Below are 27,320 nucleotides of genomic sequence, written 5' to 3' on the forward strand. Positions count from 1 at the left end.
ACTTATAATAAGACACAAGCAGCAACCGGGCAGGTCCGATGCATATGAAGGAGGATACCTGGGCTTCAGGTGGACAAATATCACCGCATCACTTAGAGGCACAATGTATTTACAAAATATGCTTCCTTGAGTTGGTCCGTCACTGTAAGCGGTTATGTTTTGATAATTGTTTGATAATTTACCATTTATTTTCTCCTCCCAGGGCGTTACAGCGGACTGTGTATCCAGCCAATGAACGAGCGACCTGGGGCCCTTCATTCAGGGCTCCCATTGGCTAACGACCGTGTCAGACTCGCGCGGCTCATGGTAGGTTGCAGCGCAGGCGAAGTGTTGACTGTGGTTCATAGGGCAACAAACGCAGCGTACGCCGCCAGGGACGTCAATGGTGGAGTACGCGTTCATTCAGGGAAAAGGTCTGCGAGAGACCACTACCGGGGCCTACATGGAGAGCTGAAACCGAATATGAGGTTAACGACCTTAATGATGTACATATCTCCGGTTCCGTTATTTATTTTGTACGTATATGTCGGGTTTTCCGATGCTGCACCTCGCATCAGCGCCTACGATGCGTCGCCTCTCTCCAGGAAGCCCGGCGCAGCCTCCGACACCTGGGAGACCTTCCGCACCGACATGCCTCGCACGTTACCCGGGAGCAGGTTCGCTCACGGGCCTCTAACCGGACTCACACCGGCGCCTGCCATCGTTTCCGCCGGCCCGACCACCACCACGGACCCGACCACCTCTCCCCCCAACACCGCCGCCGATACCGGATTAATTTCAGCCACTAAAGGACAGATAACGGAGCCGGTTCCTAGACTGACCGGCGCACGCAAACGATCCACCGATGCACAAACGTCACTTTTCGCTTCGGAGAAAATGCTGCAGACGATGATGGTGTCCATGGTTTCCCAGCGCTCCGCCAACGACGCCTGGGCAGCAGATAACATCGGCACGTCCGTTACCTCCATAGAGACTAGTCAAGGTGAGTGACGTTACCTCCGAGTGAAATAACCCGATTAGATCAGTGTGACTGTAAAAATGGATGCATGTTTTTGTTCTGTGTGATTAAGGAGAGGTCCGTGTCTGATTAAAGGAGGGTGCAGGATGGTCGAGCGCTGCTTTTGACGCAGAGAACGACCGAATAAACCAGATTGCAACAATGGCCAGACCCTCAGACTGCACCGTGCCCCTTTCAGTCTAAATCACCAAATCCTCAGCTCATTAAAAACTGCACAATTCATCCAATGTGCATTTTAGCTGTGCAGCCTTTTATAATATTCCAGAGGGCTTTTATTACAGGATGAGTGTGTCAAATATGCCAGTGGGCTGGTGAAAAAGGGGGGGGGGGGGGGGGTGCAAGGTTGATCCTGTTGTTGTTCAGTCATTAAATATCCAATCCATCAGTGTACACAGCACCCACACCGAGCCCTGATCCTTCTGTGTTAGACCGGACGGGTTTGATGAAGGCAGGACGATTACAAGAAGCGGCTCACAAAGCTGCTTCACCCCCTCTATTGTTGTTTGCACTGCATGCATAGAACAAGGCCGTTCAACCAAGATGGCCATGAATGAGCAATGACAGTGGAGCCCCCCCTCGTCTCACACCTCATCATGGTGTCCATGTGCATGTGTTGTTCATCCAGCACAGACACAGCAGCTCAGGCTGAGGGATCCAGTCCAGAACTCTGTCAGGACGTCTGCTAGAGCCGAATGTGTGGCTTTCAGAGACATGAGGGGATGTTCCCACTTGCTATTATGAGATGGAGCTAATGCATTCTTACTAAACTATGTGTATTAGACTGGGGGTGACGGGCCGAACAGCAGAAAATGCATCGTTGTCAACCGGTTGCACAGCAAGAAAACCGGTGTTTCAGAAAACCCCATGTGCATAGATATAAAATGTATTTTCTGTCAAAATAACACTGCTATACAGTTTGACATCAGAGTAGTGTATTGGTGTGTCCACATAACAAAAAAGTAGCTTACATTTGATTTAAATCAATTCAATACTAACTAATACAGTCCATGGCGTTAGTGTCCACAAAGGATTATGATGTTATGTGTAAATCTGGTAAAAAGTCAAATTAAAAGTCATGTTTTTACATCGACCCTTTGTTCTCTCCACCGAATACGACCTTACTGTCGGCATTGATGTCAGTGGATAGGAGGAGGATTAGGTTCTGGTGTGCTACAGTCATTAATGGCTGCTTGTAATGTTGAAGGGGCCTCTGGTCTGGAGGAGGTGTCGTCAAAAACCCTCCGGAGGGCTGCAGCAAACTCATCAAAGCTTCCACAGAAGCTAGGACCCGTTTCCTGGCTGGCCCCATCAAAAAGGTGATGACAGCAGCCATCTTAGGGCGCGTTTACACTCGGCCCAGTTTGCCAAATCATGATTGCCCCCCCCCCCCGGGGTATTTTCAGCGGGGGGCAGTCTGAGTCAAGCACTGAGCGATAATGAGCGCAACGGCCTATTGATTACACGTCATTGGTCACGTTGCGTACCCGTGCTTATGCTCGTGCATGAGCAAATGTACCGTGCCGAAGCGCACACCTTCCAACCGCACTGGGGCAGAGGAAGTGGACTGTGCTTGAGCACGGTACGTAGCATCACACTAGTCACACAAACGTGCTTGGGCACGGTACGGGTTACCTAGTGTGAGTGCACCCTTAGTCCCCTCATCAGCATAGGAAACAGGGTTCAGCTTGAACAATCATTAAACAGTTCACCAAGAAAGAGAGACAGGTAGCAGAGTGAGAGTCTCCCACTTACCTCTCAATTTGAATTTTGCCCCAAGACTCATGGATGGGTGGGGTGACCCCCTTTTCGAGAAGGTGTATAAAGGGGGGAGGCGCAAATTGTTAAAATGTAGGTTGTTGCTTTGTTTTTTGTACTATCTGTAGACATTTTCGACACTTGGCCTATGGCAACCTGCTAACACTACCCGCTCACAGGGTTTTTTTCTGGAAGGAGGTGCGCGTAGATGGAAGAAGTGTGAAGGTCGATATAGATCAATGTCTTCCCTTTGCATCGATGTCATTGATCATTATATCGATTTAGATCGATGGATTGTTACGCCCCTAGTCTATACACTGGATGACTGATTGGTGATGAGGGAGTAGGTGGGGTTAGTCGAACTAAACAATGGGAGGAAGTGAAGCTGAAGTCCATGAACAGCGTGAACTACAAAATAAAACAGGAAGTGTACGTTCTGTCCAGACGGGTTTCTGAGGTAAACCATTTGGGGGTTTCGACTGATAAGCAGTATGACGACGTTGGGTTTCGGCGATTTTCCACCATTTTATAGACCAAATGACAAAATAGTAGCTGATTAATTCATAATAAAATCAATCTATATACTTAGTTTATTTTTTGTCAGTATTGCAGAGAAACGTGTGTTCAGGGAATGCCAAATATTTATTGGTATTCCTTTGGACCCAAAAGTCCAAATGAAATTGGCACCGTTATGTCATAATAACCCTGTAGCTTTTTGAAATCATCACTTCAGCCCTCTTCATTGTTCTCGTGTGACGTTCACTCACTATTATATCACGTCAATAAATGCGTCACCTGGTTCCACACCTCACCCAGCAACCAACAAACATTCTCCGGCGCGGCAGATAGAGGGTGTGTTTCCACATGCGCCCTGTCCTCTGAGACATCTCTCTGTGCTCACTGAACCCCCGATCATGCGGTTCGTTTGAAAGTGCAGGAAGCATTTCCATGCAGGGGGGCGCTTCCCCCGGCTGATCTCTCTGCAGCGGCCCAGAAGGGCGAGCAGCAACCGGGCAAGAGAAGAGTTCTGAGCCGTGACTGAACAGCTTGCTGCTGAATACCAGCCATGCTGTCACACCACTTTAAAGCAGTCGGCTAGATGGGAGAGAGGTGAACTCGGCCTCAGTTTGCCCTCCTTTTCTCTCCACTGCACAGAGGTCCAGTCCAATGCACATCAAACCTGCTGTGTGGCTTCACAGATCAGCCGTCTCCCACACCTCGCGAAGGCCGGCCGGCCTGCAGCCTGTGACGAGCATTCACCTGATCTCACACATTGTTGGGCGTGATCGGGCCTGACAGTCCTTCAGTGGATGTCGACGTAGCAAAGGGCCTGACGGGACTCTGCACAGGCTTGCATAATGAACACTGGCCTCCCTCAGTTACATAAAAGGCCGATCATCAGTGAAAGTGGAGATTAATCTGAGAGGGACGCCGGGACAGAAATGCTTTAAAATTCAACCATCTTTCTTTTTTTGCTGGTGTCGTGCGTGCGTGCAATCTGTGTGCATACTATACGTTAAAAAGTATTTTACGGTCACAGCAAAGCAAACTAACAAAACCCAAGATCTCTGCCTCTACTTGTGTTCATAGATCCACATATAAGGCTGGCCCTCTACGGTCCAGCCATAAAAACACTCAAAATAATTTGATCCTGGGGAATTTCTGTGGTTGGAATAATCGTATACTGTTACAAATTATTAGCTGCCTCGCTCACTATTGTGGCGTATTTCTCTCTCTCTCTCTCTCGCATGCTAGTATATGTTTGCAGTATCTCTAACTCCCCGTCTCTCCCGTCTTTCCCTGTGACATTCCTCCATCCAGAGAGCCCTTGTAACTGCAGCAGCGGTGGCGAGGGGATTCTGGACCCAGAAGACTGTGATCGTGGCAGCGGTCAGTGCTCTTGTGTGTCGGGCTACGCCGGTCTGCAGTGTGACGACTGTGAGGAGGGCCACTTCACCAACGGCACCAGCGGCTGCCTGCCATGCGCCTGCGACTCCTTCGGTGCAGTCAACCACCTCTGTGACAGGTGAGGCCGCGCTCCTCGCTTCCTCTGGGGTTCTCAAATGAAGTAACTCACCCTGTGGTAGCCATGTTGGATGTTTATATTTGTTCCGTTAACATGCTTACTTCCTGTGCTCATCTCTGCAGAAATATATAGGATTGAATTCTTATTTGTAGGATGTTAATTTAATTTAACCTTCAAGGTCTTCTTCAATAGACAGGTCGGTTCCACATTGTTGCTACTGCTTCCTCCTACCAACTACCAATACAATTAGCTACTATGATTACTTTACCATTAGGCTGTAAAGTGTACCGTATATCAGGGAAGCTTACTATGTCAACAGATTCACACCAGAATTCAGATCCAGTAAGGTTGCTACTCTGTCGCTTTTGTTCATCTGATCCACCCGTTGCCCCTCCACAGTCCAAATATGGTCACTTCCTTCACTGGTTGCAAAAAAGCTAAGATGGAGACGACTAAAATGCCAAACTCAAGGCTTCAAAAAGTGAGAACCGAAGAGTTTTCTGCAGTCTGACAGCATTCTGCAGAGCATTGGAAAGAACAGCAGCTAATTGTGTCACTGTGATCTAAACTTGGAAACAACCTTATCAGACTGTTGAGATTTATTTTGAGCATTATCTAATATTTTCAGTTATCGCTTATATATATATAGACTGGTTGTGTATGTGCAGTGGATTTTCATTACAAAGGCTCTGGAAAATATGTGATGTAGCTTTTTACAAGAATACTATCTTTAGCTGCAAATGTGCTGCTGGTCTACCGAGGTGTACAGAGCCGAACAGACATCTGCTGTGAATTAGCATTAGAATTAGCATTTGTTACTTATGGCACATTCGCACTTCACTGAATACACTAGTGGTAACACTCAACCTTTCCTGCAAAATTTCACTAATGAGGCCATTTTTTTTATTTGCGTGAGTTGAAATATTTCACTTCAAAATTAGCTTTGCATTTCATGTGAACGTACCTTTTGACCTGCATTATTATTCTGCTCATTGAGTGAGGCCAGCAACACATCTGTGTTTATATTTATCACAATATATATAATTTGATAATTCTGCAAGTTTGAAGACTAAACTGAAGCCTGAATGAACCAGAGGGTTTATTATTTGAACTTAAAATAGTTTATTAACAAAAGTAGAACATCATAATGTGCAAAAAACACACCTTGCAGATTCTCCACAATGTCACAAGAGCTGTGACTCGGAGAAGAAGCTGCGTGTGTGGGTTAGCAATGTGTTAAAAATAGCCGCTGTACTATCTGCCTCCAACCATGAAAAGGAATGCTGCTGCTTTTCAAAAGCTCGAGCCGGTATCCAACGTGAGGGGGTTATGTGTTGTCATGCTCTGAAAGAACACGTCACAGGACAGGTTTACATAAGCTCAGGCCTGATAGGTGGAGTCCTTTACTGGAAGCACAGAATGTCGTGTTCATGTTTATGGAGCCTGGAATGGTGTCTGGTGTGATGTGGGTGAAGGTGCAGGCAGCGCTCACACAGTAATTCCTTCTCAGACCTGAGCCCAGCCTGGCTGCCGCTAACCCTGCTAGCCTAGCCTAGCCCTCTCAGGAGCTCAGCACTGTGAGTTACAAGGATTAGCCAGCTTTCCTGCCCCCCAGCCTGCTGCTTAACTTATTTGTCCCATTAAGTAATGAGCAATCCAGCCGAGATGGAGCCGGTCGGGGCTTTAGTTGTGTCCACGGAACACGATGCAATCACAGTGAATAGCAACCAATGATACGGTGATTTGTATAGAGCCAACAAGCTGCAGACATCGAGGATCTTGAGAAAGTTAACATGTTGGGTTTTACTGCCTTTGTACTGCCAGAGAGATGCATGTTGGGTAGACAAGCTTGTGGACATCATGAATATATGTCAGTAAATCATCATTTGTATTATCAGCAGTCCAGAAACCATTTAAGATTAAAACGATAAAGATGATGAGACGCGATGCACGACTTGGCCAGAAGTATGTGGACAGTAGAACCTCTTAGTTGTTTAGATGACTAATTAGTTGTATAGGTCTTAGTCTAGATTTCTTTAATTGTTTAATGTTTTTTTATGCTTTTTTATGTTGAATTACTTATTTCAAGAAATAACATGTGTTCCTCATGCAAGAAATAAAGGGAGTTCGTTATTGAGGTCGGTGTACACCGGAGTGAAACCCTCTTGAACTTGATATTAGCGACTAGCTCCACCCGGGCCACATATGTAAACTGGAAGCCGACATTAACAACAAGTGAACCCAGAACAAACGGGATCTGATATGAATGTGTGAATTTTAACGGCCTTTATCAGAGCAATACAGTAATTTTAGGTCAAATAAACAACACAGTGAAGGTTGAATTACATCCCGACTTTGAGGAAGCAGAGAGAGAGAATGACATGTAACACAACGGCGTTGGCGGGCATTCACACTGAGGTCCGTCTTGCCTCGTTTCGCCTCTGTTACTGCTCAACGACTCTGACAGCCCGGTCCAGCTCTGGAACATTTACACTAATGATGTTGTGGAAAAAAGTAGGGATAATTCTGCAACGAGAGGCGATTGATCTGTGCAAAATGTCACATTGATCATCTTAAAAATAGTTCAGAATTTCAACCATAAAAAGCTGGATGACATGACTGGGCACATTGACAGATTTCTCCCCTGTTCGCTGCTTTGTGCCTGCAGTCCTTTTTCAGATCGCGTGATGTAAAATGGACTGTTACTCAGCTTGTTGGTTTATGTCCAGCCAATATTTAACTAAATAGCTCTATTAACAACGTGTTTTGTTGTATTAACATCTGTGTCACCACTTTATATGGGTCAGCTCCTGTGGGCATCGTATGTAAGGCATTTCTCCTTTTTACAGTCTGTAATGAAATATTGATTTTGGGTGCAGATGTTTCTGCCTCTGCATCGTGTGTCACTGCAGCGGATGCATCATTGCCATCGATGTATTTTAACTAGCAGTGTCTGTTTGATTTGATTTTTGCAGAGAAAATACAATAGTGTTATGATTTTACCGTGTAGTTTCTTTTTACTTAAGTGCTTCAGGTATATAAATGTTTTTATAAATTGAATGATATTTAAGATTAAATAAATGATTCACTGAACATGTTCCAAGATCTCTGACTCTAAATGGAAAATAATTTACTAAATGAACATCATGCTAGGTTGAAGAAGAATTGACTTGTTTTTGCAACCAGAGGAGTCACCACCTACTGGCCAGTAGAGAGAATGCAAGTTTAAGGTACTTCAGGATTGGCTTCACTTTTTGAACCTGGAGGTTGCTGTCTGGTTTGCTGTCAGACCCTGATGGGATGTTTTTAGCCTAGCTGGGTATAAAGACTAGCTTCCAATCCCTCTAGCTCTACCAGGAGGGACAGACATCTATCATTTTCAACAACAGCAATGTTTCATAATTACACATTGAATCCATTAAACATATTGAACATGTATACAAATACGGATTTGGATTGAGCAGTTAATGCTGGATCTATTTATTGCTCAGTGCAGCGGCTGAATGCAGCATCTCCAGCTCTCTGAACACACAGACAGGTTACTGGGTTTCAGCTCTGTTACAACTCGACTGTAAACAAAATCAAACTGACTCCTGAATGGATTTGTGAATGCAAGCAAACAAGAAACGTGTAAATCACACACGTTTCACATGGTTGGCTGTGTTAAATCCACTTAGCAGTTTGCAGCTTAGTGCCTGTGTGTGCTATGCTAGGCTAAGCTTGTAAAAGTTGAAACTGATTAGATGTTTGTTTTTTCAATCATTGAAGTGTCCAACACAGAATTGGACACATTTCAGTTTCTAGTTCGGTTGAACGTAACGGACTTGACTTTGAAGGTTGTTAGCTTGTAGTCTGTAGACTGAACTATGTGGACGTGTCTGAGCAGCAGCCGGAGCAGCGGAGAAGAGATCACAAGTCCTGCTGTTGCCTAACACACCCTTTCTCTGCACACCCAGCAATGCAACCAAACCTGCTTGGTGTACTTCCCTGTTCACTTTTGCCACATGTTTTCCTCTTGGTGATTTCACTGGTGATCAATTCCCTTTCACAGAGAGGATGTTTGTCACCGTCTGCTCTTATCTGACACGCGTGATTTAGCCGATGGCCGGCGTTTTGGCGTCAGCCTCAGAATGGGGTTAAGCTTTGTCTTGCATGTAATACTGACCTACTTAACATGCAGATCTGACGCAGAGCGGCTGGGCCAGCGCAGTGAAATAACACCAAACCTATAACAACCCCCTCCTCCCGGGCCAAGACGCCATAAATGAACACCAGGATTACTGATCACTGAGGGAGAAGCTTTCAGCATCTCTCAAGCCTCGTGTTGTACACAAGATACACATCTCTCCTCCAGCCCCATTGGCTTAATGAAGGATTTTCAAACTTGATTTATGAAACCCGATGTCCTTTTCTTTGTTCTTTTACAGTTTCTTTAATTTAGTGAAGAGAGAATACAAAGAAGTGAAATGCTGATGAATATCATTGATCTCAAGACTTCCCCTGCTAAATATTTACTGACTTGAGGATGAAGTTGTCTGCAGTTTTCACATAACTGAACTTTATGGTCTGATGATGGCATTTTGAAATTCAGTACAGAGTGGGCGGAGTTCTTGCTCACTTTCTTTGTGACAGTTGGACATTTTCTCTCTGACTGACTTCATTGTATTGAGGTCACGATGTGGATATTTATTGTTATTGTTGAATGTGAAGAATGAGGACTGAGGGCCCAGCAGGGCCCCTGCCCCACTCAGCATCACCGTGGGCCTCCTCATTTGCATTAATTGCAGTTGTTTCAACAAACCCCAGTTTGTGTGGACACCCACAGAAAAAGCTCCAAGTCAATCATGATCTACCTCAATGGTGTCAAAGTATTTGTCCTCACCTTTCTGTTCATCAGACTTGACTTAGTTGTTTACCCTTCTTTGGAAATTACGGCTACGAACGGCTACACAAGAGGACGACAGATCCAAACTGAGAAACTCAAACTAACACATGAAAGAAGTCATTTATGTATGTGTTGTTGCTGAAGAGCTGAAATGTGATGGGATTTAGCTCACTGAAGCATTCTTGGCGGTATTATCCACTGAGATGTTCCCAGCTAAGAGCCATCATGATGTAAAACACATGAATAAAAATACTGATATCAATATGTGGGAGAGTAGAACCAAATAAAACATAAACAAACGATATAAGTGCTAACACGCTAATGTTGCTCTGGCTGATCACTGGTGTTTATCATTATAAAAAAGGCTATTGAGAATGCTAGCTTCGTGGATGCTGCTGTAACTCCTTTTTCTTCATTAACTACATCATTGTTTTACACATTGCGGAAACTGATATGAATTGAGCTGCAGAGATGAGATTTCATAATGATTTCTTCAGTCCAGCTGACACATCTCGATTTGCCAAGATGTCGTCTGATTCAACTTGTTTACCACGAACGCACACGCAAGTGCAGTGACGTAAATGTGATGTCTTCTCAAAAATGGTCAACAAACTTCTTGCACAAGCAATTTGTTCTCGTGTTAGTGGATGCAGCTGTTCCCATGAAGCCAAACTGCAGGTCTTGCAGTTGCACATAGCTCCTCAGGCAAAACTCTGGAATGTTCCTAAAGTGATTGTCCGATGCTTTGATCAGCACATACTACATTTGTTTTCAGGGTGGCAGCAAAAATCTCAGGGACGAATAAATCTAAACTAGTCTAAATCAAACCAAGCTATCAGTATGTCTAGATTAACACCAGTCCTAGGTGAGCTCATGTTTTTGGTGATTGGGCCTTCTTCCCAGAACTCTGTTCTGAACCAGTCCCAATGATCCCCCTAAGGCCTTGAACCCTGAACTCTCAGGGACTTAACCAACGTCACCTGGTAATTCGTTGAGTTAGAGAGTCTGTAGGACTTGAAATAGTATAAATACAAATGGGGCAGCACTGGACATGTCACATTACTTTGATGACACAAAAACCTGAGACATAACTGTTAAATAGTCTATTTTCTAATTTGAGTTAAAACAGCTTCAGAATTAAAATACATTGTTGATTAATTGTGTCATCCAGCCTGTTTCTCTGATTTCAAGTGTTTTGTGCTACTCCAGTAACCACATGGTTACCTGGTTTCCTAATGTTAAACATCACAAGACTATGACTTGTGGGTAAAAAGATATGCGGACTTAAGTGTGCATAAATGGATCAGAATGTCTGTGTGAGAGAGATGTGACAGTGGGACAGACCTATACCGTTAAGTCTATCAGGAATCAGCACAAGTGTCCGGATATCAGCTTCCATGAAACTGCATCTCTAACTTGGATGAAATGTACTGTTCCCTGGGATGTTTTTTTGTATTTTGTACTCTATTGATCGTTTTCTGTTCTGTCCCTCTCAGCTCAGGGATATGTGTGTGCAAGACGGGGGTGTATGGACCAAAGTGTGATGAATGCCACCCGGGTTTCTTCCACTTCAGCAGCACCGGCTGCCGGCCCTGCCAGTGTCAGAACCACACCAACCACTGCCATCCACAGTCTGGTGAGTCACTGGACATCTTGGTGTTAGACATAGTCTCTATTTGCTAATATTACATGCTGGAAGCTGTTTGAAACTTAATAAAAAACTATATTTGAGTAAAGTCAGTGTTGGTCACCCTTTAAAGCAACTGTCTAGGAAACAGGAGATCCTGGGTTCAAATCTGGAGGCAACCTCTGGTTCTGAAAAGTGAAACGAATGCTAAAGTGCCTTCAGCTTGCATTCTTGCTGCTGGCCATCAGGGGGCGACTCCTCTGGTTGTAAAAAGAAGTCCACTTGTATGGACATATTCAAGTCTTCTTCAATCCAGCATGATGATCATTCAGTAAATTATGGTCCATTTAGCGTCAAACTGACCAGAAAGCAGGGGATGCTTTAGGGGCGGGGCTACCTGCTGATTGACAGGTCGCTCGCTACTAAGATGACTTTAACACTCAGCTGTAAAGTTGACCTTGAATTATGAAGCTAGCTTTTGTTAGCAGCTTCACACCAGAATCCAGATGGATCCAGATCCAGTAAGGTTGCTGCTCGGGCTTCCCCCCCTGCCGCTTTACTGTGGACCCACAACAGAAGTGTAATATTCAGTTGAAACTCAAGTTGTCAGTGTGATTTCAGGAGGATTTCTCCACCTGTCAGCTTGATATCATGTAAAGGAGTCGGGCTCAGTGAATAAACCTCCAGATACCAACGGGTGCTGGTGAGATGAAGGAGCCCCAGTGTTTGAGAAGCCCCCTATATAATTCAGGGCCAGATGGAGAGTTCAGTGCTGTGGATTACCTCAGCTCAGGTTTGATAGCAAGCCCCCTCAGGCTTCCCCTGCTTACACAACAACACACTGTGCAAATGTAAATTCTACAGTATCCCAAACACTGGCCCTTAGATAAACATGACAGGGGCCCGTCATGTTAAACAGGACAGAGGCAGACCGTCTGCACACTGACCCTTTGTTTTCAACTGAAATATCTAAAGGCTGAATGCAGAGAGAAATTATGACTTTCAGTTTATCATCAAGAACACGCGTTCTTTTTTTATATTCACTTCTGAACCTTGAGTGCACATTTTAAAACCTGATATTGTGATGTAAATGTCTTGTTTTATTTTCTGTTTGCTGAAGTTGCTGCGTTTTGATCAGGTTACGTGTGCAGCCACCGATCAGCTGATATTCAATCTAAATAATTTGATTGGTGGTCTCTCTAAATGCTGACCAGAAGAGCCAATCACATGATGCATTGATTCTGAATTGAAATGTTTTTTGTTTCCCCCTCTGAGAGTGAAACTACGGCGTTTCCCTGAAGAACCAACCCGGGATTAAGAGTTATACAACCACTTTATCCCACTAGTTGTGTACAGATCCAGGAAGTCTCCCTCTAATCATGTGGCCTTTGTTCTGTGCTGCAGGAGGGTGTCTGACCTGTGAGGGCAACACGCAGGGATTGAACTGTGAGGAGTGTAAGCCCGGTTCCTACCGGGCCCCCGGTGCCGCCCTGACCCAAGCCTGTGCACTGTGTCCTTGCTCCAACTCCTCCTCCAACGGCTCCTGTCACACTGGTCAGTGCTCGCCACTCACAACCACACATCAGTGTTAGTGCTAAGCCCCAGCCCACACTGTCACTAACTGCACTCCCTGCATAAATACTATAAGAAAACGTCTGTAGGACTATGAACATTAGCATATAAAGGACTATATAAAGGGCTATGTAGAGGACTAACTAAACATTCAGACAGCACTAGAACATGGAGAACTCACTATATAGAGATAGAAGTGAGGGATTTTGGACTGATGTGTTAACATGCTCTGCTAATGTTAGCTCCACAGGTTTTTATTTTGAATGAAATGTTTACTTTTGTAAAAGATGCAAGATATTTTCTGTTAATGTTTTTGCGGGGCTTTAAAAATTGTGTTTTATCTCTTGCAAAAAAAACCCCTGTAATTTACCAAATAATGTTTTTGTTGTGGTAAGAAATAATGCAGAACCCTAAAGTAGAGTGCTTCTGATCTCTGCTCCCAGACAGTCTGACTGGGTTTAACTGTGACCCTGTTGTATGACACCTCCAGGCTGCTGCTGTCCTACTTACACAACGTTCCCAACAAACGTCTCTACTGGAATGAAATCTGGGTTGAACTGAAATCAATGTCATATTCCTAAACCACCTCAGTTTTGCCTAATTTAATTTTAAAACAGCTTAACTAAGCAAGGCACCTGGCCAATGTTTACCAGAGGAGTTTAATGTGAGTCAATAAAACATAACCTCAAATTAGTGCATCATCATCCTCTGCTGATAACCAGCCATATTTTCCAGATCAAATCCCTAAGTCAAATAGAAAGCTTCCTGACTAGCAGCCATGATAAGAGCCAATAGAAGATAATGTTGTCCCACAATTCCTTGTGGCAGCAACATTTCTGTAAAGTGAAGCCAACACTGAAGTGCCTTCAACTCACATTCTGGCCACCAGGGGGCGACTCCTCTCTGATTGTATAGAAGTCTATGAGAAAATGAGCCTACTTCGCTCTTGATTTATTATCTCAGTAAACATGAGTTTATGGTCTCAATCTCTAGTTTCAAAGGTTCTTCAATCCAGCATGATGTTCATTTAGTCAATTATGATCCATTTAGAGTCAAACAGACCATAAAGCAGGGGATGCTTTAGGGGCGGGACTACCTGGTGATTGATGCTACCACGCTACCAATGCAGTTAGCTATTAAGATGACTTTAAAGAACTAGAAAACAATGTAACACCGATGAATATTGTAGTGCTTGATTTATTTGTGCTAACGGGGTGATCAGCCAAGTAGAGATTAACTCCAATTCCAAGACCTTAATTACAGTATGGCCAGAAGCCATGTTACGTCATGTTGTGCACATACTTGGCCTCGGACATCGTGACACACTGGCTCAGATGACAACGTCTGCATGTCAAACTCCCGTTGAACTCTTTCCATGCAGCATCGCATTCGCTCTCAGTGATGCCTCTCACCTTGCCCTTCCCCTTTCTGGACCAATCATCGACAGCGTTGCCATGTCCTGATGTGCCGACCCCCCGTTGGTGGCAGCCTGCATAGCAACATGTAGAGATGCACTTAGGCTGTCAGGTTATGTTTGCCCCTGCCAGAGGCCACAGCAGAGGTTGTGCAACGAGGGAGGGAGGGAGGGAGGGAGGGAGGGGACACAAACCAGGCTGAGCTGAGATGGGACAGCATGAGCACAGCTGGGCCGTTTCAGAGCCAGTCGGGCAGCAGCAGCAGCAGACGGGGGGGATGGGCAGCCTCTGTGTTGACAGAAACACTCTCCTGTAAAAAGAGCTGCACTACAGAGGATCCTGTCCACAGAGAGACGCTCTTATGTTAGTAGTGTGAGGATGTTTTAGACTTAACAGTTGACCTGCAAAGAGGAGCAGCCTCTAAGTAAACGTTGCCCTGGCAACGGTGACAAATAAGAAGATGCCACAATGCAGCATCGTGGCTTCGCACGGGAGGATAGATGCTTTCTAGAAGAGCAGTAAATTAATAACTCCCCACACCGGCACACAGAGGTGAAATGCACCGGTGCAGAATGTGGGACACACATGAAATCATCCATGTGTGATGTATCCTAGCTCAGTGCATCATGGGACGACTGTGCTCATTCGGGTTAGCACGAGGTTCATCGGATAGTTGGCTTTTTAATTATTTTGTTGAAGTGTGTCAGTGTGACTGTGTGGCCAGCGAGCTGGAGGACGATGGTAAACAAGCAGCTCATGTTTCCTCCTGGTTATATAATCCAGCTAGCTGGCTGCCTTTGAACCCTCAGCAGAGGTTAAATGAAGCTTATCAGGAGCCGCCTCACAGTGCTGGAACGTGACCACACCACACAGAGACCAACATGGAAAGGCACTTATCCGTGTCTGAATCATTCAACATTGAGAGCTCTGCAATCTCATTTATAACCGTCGCATACTCACAAATGGGGAATATGTGCACCTGTACAGATACTCTGACCCATGCGGCATACATTATAGAGACGGGAAATTGGAGACACTGGTGAACAGGCCCCTTCCACAGCATGAACAATTCAACTAAATGGAACAGGGCCGTAATTAACATTATTAATTACTGTGTTTACACTGCAATTGCCTGTGAAAAGGGCCTATTCCATGAGAGGCTTTGTCATATTTTGACCTTGTCAGAAGGGCCTTCAAACGTCTTGCTGCTTGACTGGAGAACAGTCGGGTGTTATAATGGCCTGATGACCTGGACCTGAGCCCGCGTCCCCCTTTCCACCACCTTCCCAAGCAGCTCCAGACAGGGAGGGCCTTTTAACATGCTTGTCCAGCCTCTTTGTGTTTTTGGGAAAAAAAATCACATGCACAATAAGACCACAACATCCACAATAACACAAACATAAGCACAGGGAAGATAGCAGGGATCAATATACTGTCATGTGGAGCCACCTAGTGGTGGGTGTTGGCTGTTTCATTCAGCTTTGTCTAACTGAATAAAAGGAAGCCAGATGCTAGAATTTAACATTTAAACTACCTTTTACAAAATAGTCACTCAAATAAATTTGACCATCATATTTGTGATATATTGACTGAAGTTCAAAGCGATTTTCTAAAGTTGTATTTTATATGTGGACAGTACGTACAATGTATAATGTTATCTTTCTTTTTTAGTTTACTTTTTTTTTACTTTTATTGCTATTTTGCATTGGTGTGAATGCTACTTTTATGCACCTAACTGTATATTTATAATTCCTTTTGTGTTTCTTATTATTATTTCATGTTTTTTTTTATTTTTTAACAATCTCTGGTGCAAGACTTTACTAAAGTCCTGTTTACATATGTTTATGAATAATCGTGTTTATTTTCTGATTCATGTCTTCACCACAACATCAACAACAACTGAGAAGAAAGGTGCAGGTTGTGGTTGTTGTTACTGTGGCTACGTGTCCAGGTGCTGATGTGAATCTCTGCCTGTCCCCGTACAGATCCCAGTGGCTCCCCAGCATGCGACAAGTGCCTTCCCCGGTACGGCGGCCCTCAGTGTGACACGTGCACCGCCGGCTTCTACAAAGCATCCGGTGTTTGTGTTCCATGTGACTGCAGTGGAAACGCCGACCCTAAAGACCCGACCCCGCTCTGCCACCCCGACACCGGCGACTGCCTCCGCTGCATCAACAACACCGCAGGGCCGCGGTGCCAGCTCTGTGCTCCGGGCTTCGTCGGGGAAGCCAGAGCTCATAACTGCACTCGTCCAAGTAAGACCCAACCACAATATACTGCTTGATCAAATATATACATATATAGATACATATAGATAAAAATACACACATACTCTCTCTGTTTATATAAGGACATCAACATCAAAGATGTTTCTTCTCCCTTTCTCTCTTCAGTCCCCCGGTTCCTTCCCACACCAGCAGCTCCGACCACGACGGAGGCCCCCACATCGAGCACGTCTTCCCCCTCCACCACGCTGACCACCGTCGCAGTGAGAGGCGTCCCGACTCAGACCTCCAGCAGCAACACGAGCACCGCCCTGAGCACCGCCGCCACCACCCAGGCGCTGCTGACCAGCCTGAGCAGCCCCACCGACAACACCACCGCCGCCCTGACAGAGGTCTCCTGGACGCAGTTCAACATCATCATCCTGGCCGTCATCATCCTGGTGGTGCTGGTGCTGCTGGGCTTCGTGGGAGGCGTGTACACGTACCGGGAGTACCAGAACCGCAAGCTGAATGCCCCCTTCTGGACCATCGAACTGAAAGAGGACAACATCAGCTTCAGCAGCTACCACGACAGCATCCCCAACGCCGACGTGTCGGGCTTGCTGGAGGATGAGGCCAACGAGGTGGCGCCCAATGGCCAGCTGGCGCTCACCACCCAGGGCAACTGCTACAAGGCTTAGCGCCGCATCATCCATCCCGAACTTTACAGAAAGCTGCTCCAACGTCCCACATCCAAAGCTCCTTCCGTGTGTCCCTGCTGGTCTGCAGCAGTCGACTACACGGTGAGACCCAGCAGGCGCCATCAAAGAGAGGCGGAGTTTCCACTTGAAAGGTTTTTTTTTTTCCCCATTTTGGTATGCTTTGTATGGAACAGGCGATCAGTGAAAAGGGTCCAAAGAAACAAAGTGTTGGATTTGAGTTGTGCCTGCAGAGGGTGCCAGTCAGCTGACGATCCTGGTCCGAGGATTTGCAGGGGCTGAGCATTTCACACGTTTTTTAAAAAATGGACTTTTGACTGTTTAAGTTATAACCGGATCACTCGAACAGTGATCTTAAACTGAGACAATGATTGTTATTTAATTATTTTTTATTTCTTATTTATTGGTTGATGTTTCATTCTTGGGAGATCCGCTGCACATGTGTGGTGTGTTTATTCATGGTGTTTTAATCTTACGTGCTGTCGGATGGTCATTTGAATTGCCCGATATGTTTTCATGTATAGGTTGTACGTTTTGGAGAGAATCGTAGGGGAAGATTGAGGGTTCTGGCACACAGCGTTTTAATTACCTCTACGTTTGTTTATACAGTAGCTTCCTGTGTTTTGTTAAAGCGTGCCAGCTCCGCTGTGTATCTAGGAGGAGTGTTTCCTTTCGACAAAACTGCAAGAAAATTGAATAAACTTCTACCGGTAGTGAATCATCCACGACACACAAACTGCGGAAACGCACACGGAATCAGACCTCCTGGTCTTTGCTTCCTGCCTCAGTAAAACTAACCATTTGAGACATGTTTGCAGCAGCGGGTTCAGTGACTCTGTGATGAAACCAGCCTGCACATGGTCAACTTTCCTCAGCCGACTGCTCATCGTTATCGCCTCCAATCAATGGGGCTTCAGATAAAATGGAGAAGTTGCTCTAAAATCGATGCGCTTCAAGGCTCCACAGCTGATCCTGGACCCGGATCCCATGTTTTGTTGGTTGGTGCGGGTGCGCTCCATTTGACCACCGTGAATGAGTAAAGCTAATTGTGGAACTAACTCCTCAGGTACCGGCTCTTTCCCTAATGTGATCACTGTAAATAGGATTATTGTACAGATGAATGTGAATAGTAGCACTATTATTGTACAGGTAGAATACTGTGTGTACACTGTCACTCAACAAGCTCCCAGCCTTTCACTCTGCAGGGTGCGACGACGCCGTCAGCCCACAGCTTTTTGTATCTTTATTTCTTATTCTCGGTGGACTTCGCCATGAATGCAGCTGCAGAACCCACGACTCGAAACAAAGAATGAAATCATGTAAATAATACCCCAAAATCAGAAGTCAACTCTCAAATAAAAAATGGGTTTAACTGTCGTCTTTGTGTTTCTCACTCACTCACTCACTCACAGTACCTTTCTCATTTAAATATGCCACATTTTAAAGGTTTTAAGTGATATTTGAAGACTGATGTGTTTTTTTCCCACGTAATAATGTAAATCTTGGACCACGGTGACTTCCAAGCTGTTTGTGAGGAAAAAGGTTTAAATAATAAATAAAAGCTAATGGATAAGTGGTTGAAACACTCAGTGAGGAGTGGTTGTAAATAAATAGACCGGTCGAGCTTAACCCTCAGCCCTCTATGAAAACTACAGCTTTAAATTCCTTATTTTATTTGAAAATGATAGTTTTTAATATTTTCTACCAGATTATAATTTGGCCATTTTAGCCAAGGGAGCAATTTCATGTAATATTCTTAGTTTCCATGGGGCGTATGATGGGTTAGCATAGTCCAATGGAGCAAATTAATGACACACTTTTGACAGAGGTGTGATCTTAAGGATGTCTGATAATGATTTATGTTTGTGCAACAAAAACAAAGCACTGTTTATAAATCTGTCGTGGAGTTAATGCAAGTGCAGCCAATAATAATGCTATTAGTAACCTAACAGCTCCCAGATCATTCTTTCTCTGGCAAGATGGCAAGAATTCATTCATTGCTTCAATCATGTGACTACGGCATGTGCTCGTAGAGCAAAGATCGTGAGAAATCCTCTGCACTTAGAGAAGTGAGATCATCTACCCAAGATGAGGACACATCCTCTCCTGAAGATGAGGACACATCCTCTCCTGAAGATGAGGACACATCCTCTCCTGAAGATGAGGACACATCCTCTCCTGAAGATAAGGACACTCTCCTGAAGATAAGGACACACCTCCTGAAGATAAGGACACCACTCTCCTCAGAGGATGACAGCATCACCTAGGGGTTTGAAGAGTTTGGTTTCCGCATCAGCAGCCTGAGGTCTGCCTTTGCCCTGTATAACAGAGGATATGATTCAACTGCTGTGCACCCACACAAAACTGCATGGGAAGTGAATGAGGATTGGAGGGATGTGGAGATGAGAGCCTACATTGGGATTCTGATTCTGGCTGGTGATACCGCTCAAGACATGAAGCAACACGTGGCATGTGGGATGACAGGACGGCTATATTTCGTGCTACGATGCCCCTCTACCGCTACGCTCAGATCAGTGCTATCATCCGCTTTGATGCTCCTGGAAGAGCTGGGGCACCTGCTGGTGACCCCAGCAATTGCAAGACGGCCTTGTCCCTATTAGCTCAATAGCCGCTGCTGCCATTGTTGCCGGAATACAGCAGTCTGAACCAGAGTGTGACCCACAGCCCGCCAGCAAAATGAGGAGAAGGTGCGAAATGTGCACCTACAGGAGAAGAACGGCAACCACTTGCTCCTGCTGACATCACTTCAACACATCGTTGAAACTCTCCACACACACACACACACACACACACACACACACACACACACACACACACACACACACACATTCTCTATATCTTGTTCTTTTTCTTGTCTTTCAAAGTAAACAACTACTGCTTTATTGCTCAAATCAAATTTAAAGGGTTAAAATTCTGAAAATGAATGACATTTTTGATGTTATGGTCAGGACCGATTCTAATTTAAAGTTGGCTAATTGTGAGAACGTTTGTGGATACTTTTCTCTAGAGAATGCAAATTGATTAGATAAAAATGAGAATGCATTAATACTTTTCCATTCCATACCATTGTTTTTTTTGTTTTTTTTTAACTACAGAGGATTTTTACATTTTCTTGTTAATCATTTTGGAATTTTAATGCTTATGTACTGTTTATTTATTACAAAATGACGAACACGATATTTGGCATTATATAACCATTCATAGCGTGATCGAACCAAACTCACTGAGTAACTAGTCAAATTTGTGTGGGAGTACGAGAGGCTCGTAGACACATCCTTGCGTGCACGGAGTCTCCGGAATTAATGCCAGAAAGAGGAAGTCCAACGCGGAGGAATCTCTGATAAAGCGAAAGTCCCGAAACCAGCGGTGGTTTAACGTGGGCGAGTCCGCGTTGATAAATAGAGGCGTCTGATGGCAGCTGGTCGTTGATCCGTGGATGAAGGCGGCTGTATGGAGGCTCGCTGCTGCTGCTGCTGCTGCTGCTGCGGGGACGCGGAGAGAAATCAGCGGCCACGCGTTCGCAAAGAGTCGCGACTGCGGCGGACGAGCCGGTGCCTCGCGATGCCGCTGCTGCTGCTCGCGTCCGCGGCTATCGCGTCGCTGTTCACGTTTCTGTACGGAGAGAGAATCAACCGGTTAACAGACAGCCATGCACAGGTGGGTAGTTACGCGTTACATTTACTCAGGTAACTTTTTGGGATACATTGTACTAAGATTAGTTATAATGTAACACACTTTTTTTTTTTTTTTTACTTTTACTACATCTGTGTAGTAGAAACGCTACTTTTACTTCGTTACATTGGCCTCGTTACTTTTTTGTTTTTACCCCTTTAAGTTTTTTTTTTTTTTTTTTTTTTTTTTAACTTTATTGAGAAAGTTAATTTACAATATAAACATAGAAAACATGTCATAAACACCTCTCAGTATACACAACAGGCACATTGGTTTACCCCTTTAAGTTTTTTTTTTTTTTTTTTTTTAAACTTTATTAATAATTATTATACATATCAAAAACTGTCGAGCCAGGGGAAGAGAGGAAATAAATAAAGGTATAAATATACAGAGAGAGAAAGCGAAAAAACAAACAAAACTTGCATGCTCTTTAAAGGGAAACATTTGAATGAACCTTATATTCTCAGCAGTGGTGGACAGTAACGGAGTAAATTTACTTAAGTACTGTACTTAAGTACATATCCAGAGGATTTGTACTTTACTTGAGTATTAGATTTCTTTGGTACTTATTACTCTTACTTGAATACATTTCCAAGACAAATACTTTTACTTTTACTCAAGTTAATTTCTAGAAAGGCTGAAAAGTACTTGTTACTTTCAGGTCTGGTCTTTTTTTTTTTTTTAAGTACAATTGGACACAAGTTGTGTTTGTCAAAGAAGGAAACCTATCACAGTGCACGCTCTCCACTGGGATCTACGTAAAAGCAGAAATACGTAATCCCTCCCCATAAGGATACAAGGGGAGACAGAGTTTGTTGTGCTCCTATATTGTCCTTCCTGTAAAGACAAGTGACCATTGAGTTATTGAAAGCAGAGATGTAGTTTTTTGTAAAACAGTGATTCTCAACCAGTGGTTTGGGGACAACATTGGTCTTTGAGGGGGTTCCAGTTCCAAATGATAGAGAGTTAGTTGGACGGTGCAGGTTCATTTGGTTACAATTTCAATGATTGTTAATAAACATCTGCATCTGTAACATCTGCTGTAGTCCTGTGATCCCATTCATATTTGAAATTTACTCTTACTCTTACTTTTACTTAAAGTAAATTTAAAAGCATGTACTTTTGGATACTTAAGTACCTTTAAAAGCAAGTACTTTTTTACTCTTACTCGAGTACCATGTCGACTGAGCTACTTTTACTTGTAACAGAGTAAATTTTGACCAGTAGTATTTGTACTCTTACTCAAGTACTGGGGTGGAGTACTCTGTCCATCTCTGATTCTCAGATTAATTGCAGTTCGTATTTCATAATTGTGTTTGTTTCCTTGCAGCCGATGATGCAGGCCGACAGCCGACAGATTCCAAGTGCCATGCTAACAGGTAAAACATGGCACATAAGTGGTTCTCCACCGGGGCTGCATGGGCTTCAAACATTCATGCAAATTCATCCCCGCCCATAACATCCTCTCCACATAGATATTTTAGGATGCTATATCCACTGTAGGAACATAACACAAGCAAAAAGAGCAGTTTATGGCATTGTGCCCCATAAAGCTGAAACTCTGTTGTTCATTCACACATGCACAGATTTTGCAGCTTTGCCCCAAAGACACAAGCATATTGTACAACAATACAAACTGCAGGGGAACTCCCTAATGGAAGTATGTTATTTATGTAGAAATGATACAGAAACACTCACTCCTGCCTCTCTGCTGTCATCCTCAGCTCCTTATGAAAAAAATGTAAATAAGAAATATCTTGAATGGGAGAGTAAGAATGGAAATGCCTTCTGTCATGGAGGTTTCAACTACTCGGACGGGAACCTCACGGCGCCCCGGGACGGCTTCTACAGAGTCTTCCTGCAGATCACCTACGAGAGCAACCAGTGTGACCCTGCTGAAGAGTTGAAACTCCTCCACAAGGTCTTTTACTTCCGGGATTCTTACAAGATCGACGTGCTTCTCCTGTCGGCGGTCGACTCGGTGAATTGCAACATGAAACCGTGGAGTAAATCCCTCTACACGTCCGGCGTCTTCCACCTGGAAACCAACTCCAGGCTACATGTGAAGTCATCACACCCTGAACTCATCGCTAGGGCGGAACATCAGGTGTTCTTCGGTGCTGAACTTTCATTTCCATTGGAGACTTAAGGGAATATCTCAGTGTATTTTTATGGTTTCTTTTACTAAAACTGGTCATGAAAATATCCACTGATAAATATGCTAATATCGACTCCACTATACTTAAGTTTTATCTGCATTTAAGCTGCATTGTTTTAGCTCATTAATATCGGCTCACAGAGACACACCGATGGCTCAAAGCTGCTGACATCGGAGACACCAACAAGACAAAAGTATCCAACCCAAAAACCCAGCTTTGTGGGTCGCTCATGGCACTAGCTCGGAAATCTTAACAGCTTTCAATAGGCATTAATTAGTAGTTTAGCCGTTAACATCCTGCTGCAATCACATAAGCTGCCATCATAAAATCCTGTGGTTGGTCTGGAGCTGTTACCGGGCAAGCAGATGCCGGTTCGGTGTGAAATGTTTTGAATGAGAGAGCACTGTATATATATATAAATGTATATATGTATATATATGTATATAATAAAATGCTACCTGTAAACATATAAAAACTGTTCAAAGACAGAGAGGGGGGTTATAACCTTAGAGGGAATCTAAATTTGAAACAGCAATATGCTCGGACTAATTTAAAAAGTATGTGTATCACCCTGAGATTTCTGCTATTGAGAAAGTGCTGTTTCAACCTCCAGAGAAGGTGTCTATTAGACTTCTTTATAATGTAATAGCTGGTACCTCTACTATTGATACACAAAGGATCAAAGGTGTGTGGGAGAAGAAATTATCGGTCAATATTGATGACGAGACATGGGAGGATATTTGGAGTTATGCTAAAAATATTTCCATCTGTACTCTGGCAAAAGCAATCCAGTTAAAAATAACAGGATTCATATATCTCCTGATCGCAGGCATTCTTCCAACCCGGCACTTTCTCCTCTGTGTCTTCAATGCAAAATTAAAATAGGTACCTTAACTCATTGTCTGTGGTCGTTTCATAAATTACAGAAATATTGGTCTGACATATTAAGTGAGATGGAAAATATATTTTGTATGGGTTTAGAAATGTATCCATTGTGTCTGATTTTTGGTCTCCCAAGTAGAAGTATAACTAGTAAATCTGGCAAAAGGTTATACAACATTCTAACTTTTGTTGCTAGGAAAAGTATATTGATACAGTGGATTGATAAGGTATTAATTCCTCTAGAATATCTTACAAAAATTATTCATCACAAAATGGACCAGTTCTACAAAATCTGGCAGCCCTATTTGAACTATCTTGGACCAGACTTTTCTTTGAGTCTCCTAAACCTGGATTTCTGTGAACTGAAACTTTTGACGGGTCTGAAAAGTGAACCGTTTCCTCTTTTCTTCTTTTTGTTTTTTGTTTGTAAGTAATTGTTTGTATATTTCTATTGATTGTTTGTATTGTTCTTGTTGAAAATAAGAAAAAACAATAAATATATTATTAAAAAAATGATGTGTATTTCCATTTGTGGGATGATCTTGATGGAAAGATATGTATGAATATAATGCAATTTTAAAAAAAGTACAAGAGATATATCTTTGAAAAGTACAGATATGAGGAAGGACAAAGTAAATATCACATTAATGGTAATCGGTCTTTTTGTTTATTCATTTTCAACTTTTTTTAATCGCTTGAAAGAAAGAAGGCATCCTTCTTTGTTTCCTGCATTCTGGCGACTTTTAAAGAATGAAAATAACAACAAAAATGTACACAGCAACAGCATTTTAAGTTACATTTTAATTTGACTTTTTGATTCTCAGGAACTACAGAATAATTTGCACCTTTGGCATCAATTTGCATTAATCTCGGTCTTAAACTGATATTCATCCATTTTCTTTCATGTTTCTGTCTCTCACCGGCTCATTACAGTCCTGCCACTTCCACATTTAATGATAATTTGATTTGTTGACTGCTGCTGGGTTGTAAAGAGAAAAAGTGTGTATAATGCATTACCTACTCACGGTAACAACGATGAACTACTATCCACTGTTATAAAGAGTAGTTTATGTTCTCAACAAGATCCTGCACATTTGTCACTTCACAGCCTGTTAGAACAACCAACTGTGTGAAATAAACGTTACATATTGCATTCAACTTACGTTAAATACCCTTGTGATTTGGACTGTTGGTCAGACAAAGCAAGCCAGAAAGAATAGAGGCAAATTATCTTTATTAGTCACCATGCACATTGTTCTAGACCAGGTGTGTCAAACTGATCCAGTAAAGGGCCGCTGTGGCTGCAGGTTTTCATTCCAACCAAGCAAGAACACACCTGACTCGACTTATTCACCTACCTGATTGGCCTTCACACCTTGATTGGTTGGATCAGGTGTGTTCTTGCTTGGTTGGAATGAAAACCTGCAGCCACAGCGGCCCTTTACTGGATCAGTTTGACACACCTGTTCTAGACAGCTGAAAGTGATGACTGCTGTAGGACAACATGGGTTAAAACGTCATTAAATCGTCTTCACAGTAGATGTAATACCACAGAAGTCTGAATCACTTTGTCCCGTTAGCTATTTTGCCCTAGTCATCTGATAAGGAGGGTGTAAACAGGGTTCAGGAGTTACCGGCAGGTGTGCGTAGCCCCGCCCACACCCACTCCCTGCTGCCAGCATGCATTTCTTCTTCTCTTTCGTCACACATTATTGAGTAATAAAGATGAAGAACTACTTTCACCACAAGGTTAGACTTTATTCTATGCTTACACGTCTGACTCAGGTTGCTTGAGGAATGTTGGAATAATCTGCTGATGAATCATAATGTCCCTGCTGTATTGTTTATGGTGTTATTGTTAGTGTTACTGGTGTTATTGTGCATACAAGGTGCTGTTGTACAAGTATACAAGTATGAGTTGGTGCTATGAAAGTGACGTTTTCCTACATGATTTTTTTAGTTATTATGTTTCTTTGGGGGTCGTTTGTTGTGCAGATGTTCTAAAAGGGGAAAATGACTGCTATTTCCTTCTGATGATGGAGAGTAAACACGTGTGGGTGGTTTTTGGCCTTAATCTTGAGAAATTCATTCACATCCCCAAAGTTTCTCTCACCCACATGGGCCCTATAATAAATCAGTGAGAGAGCATATCTGTAAATGAGTGACCAAGGTTGAAGGGGAAGTGATGCAAGATTCACAGAATCTGGAAAACAAATGGTTTCATACTTCTCATGTGTATAATCTCGTGTCTTGATGAAGCATGTCTGTTTCACGAGTCAATGAGTCACTGATGTTCACCAAAGTGGTTACAGATACAACACTATATTAGCATGGAGGGTGCATGTTTGTCTTATCTTGCTCCATCAGTCTTGGCTGCCGATTAAACCTTTCACACATGTGGAATGTTCCTTGTGATATTCATGTTTCTTTTTGTTTGGCCGTTTTGCCTTTAAGCCATTGGAGGACAGCGTGAGAGAGAGAGAGAGGCACCAATTCTACCAAGTGAGCACATTTTCAGTATTTTTAATTAATGGGCATATTTGGCTCAAGTCGAGTGATTTACAGAACAGTTACAGGATCATTCAGCAACAACTCTGGCTGCTCCAGACCTTTAAGGTGGACCAGCACTATTCTAATCTAAGTGACAAACCACTCCTCTGAGTCTCTCAGTTTTTTTTTATCTTTAATATTTCTTTTAACTGTGTAACTGACAGCGGGTTAAAGTTATTAATATCCTGACTGCAAACTCTGTTCTGTCTGTATCAGGAAAACATAAAGTTGAATGTTTTCAAAGTTATTATTAGAACTGTAAGTACTCATATCAGTACTCGGTATCGGCAAGTACTGAAATATAAGTACTTGTTCTTGGTCTGATTAAAGTGTGGTATCTGTGCATCTCTTTTTGTAGAGGCTTCAGATTCTGGTTCATATCTGTCATTTATCTTTCTGTTTACACAACAATAAACATCATTTGACAGCCCTAAACAATGCATCAATCAAGTTTAAGGTCAATCAATTACTTGCCAAAGTCTGGCAGGCAGAAGGCTTTCTTACGTCATTGGTGTAGGCGGGTGGAGCACTCAAACCATATGATTAAAGTTACACTCTTTCATCCGCATTGTGAAATTGTGGTCAACACTACACGCACTCCCTCTGAATCATCCAGCCCTGATTTAACATCTTTTAATAACAAACACTAACGCCCTCAAGATGCAATAAGGAATAGTTTGAGAAATACACTTCACATGTGAGACGATTACAAACCTGTTCATGCCTGTATGCTGAATGTGGAGCTAGCAGATCTAACAGTTAAAAATAAGCGTTATGTCATGATTATATTTATATTCAGGTATGAACAGTTCATT

General features: G+C 43.3%; 2 protein-coding genes across 2 annotated transcripts; both read left to right on the forward strand.

Annotated features, from left to right (window-relative positions):
• Positions 1 to 326: 326 nt before the first annotated feature.
• On the forward strand, positions 327 to 18,598 carry LOC311022916 (multiple epidermal growth factor-like domains protein 9). The gene is made up of 6 exons (XM_084024533.1): positions 327 to 982; positions 4,595 to 4,799; positions 11,181 to 11,320; positions 12,716 to 12,865; positions 16,284 to 16,553; positions 16,692 to 18,598. Exons 1-6 carry the CDS (start codon positions 463 to 465, stop codon positions 17,201 to 17,203), a joined length of 1,797 nt encoding a protein of 598 aa, XP_083880659.1. The 5' UTR covers positions 327 to 462; the 3' UTR covers positions 17,204 to 18,598.
• Positions 18,599 to 20,502: 1,904 nt separating this feature from the next.
• LOC311022549 (tumor necrosis factor) lies at positions 20,503 to 24,462 on the forward strand. The gene is made up of 3 exons (XM_084023865.1): positions 20,503 to 20,899; positions 22,245 to 22,293; positions 22,639 to 24,462. Exons 1-3 carry the CDS (start codon positions 20,693 to 20,695, stop codon positions 23,061 to 23,063), a joined length of 681 nt encoding a protein of 226 aa, XP_083879991.1. The 5' UTR covers positions 20,503 to 20,692; the 3' UTR covers positions 23,064 to 24,462.
• The last annotated feature ends 2,858 nt before the right edge of the window (positions 24,463 to 27,320 follow it).

This window comes from Eutrigla gurnardus, assembly GCF_963514095.1.
Source record: "Eutrigla gurnardus genome assembly, chromosome: 13".
Classification (NCBI taxonomy): Eukaryota; Metazoa; Chordata; class Actinopteri; order Perciformes; family Triglidae; genus Eutrigla; species Eutrigla gurnardus.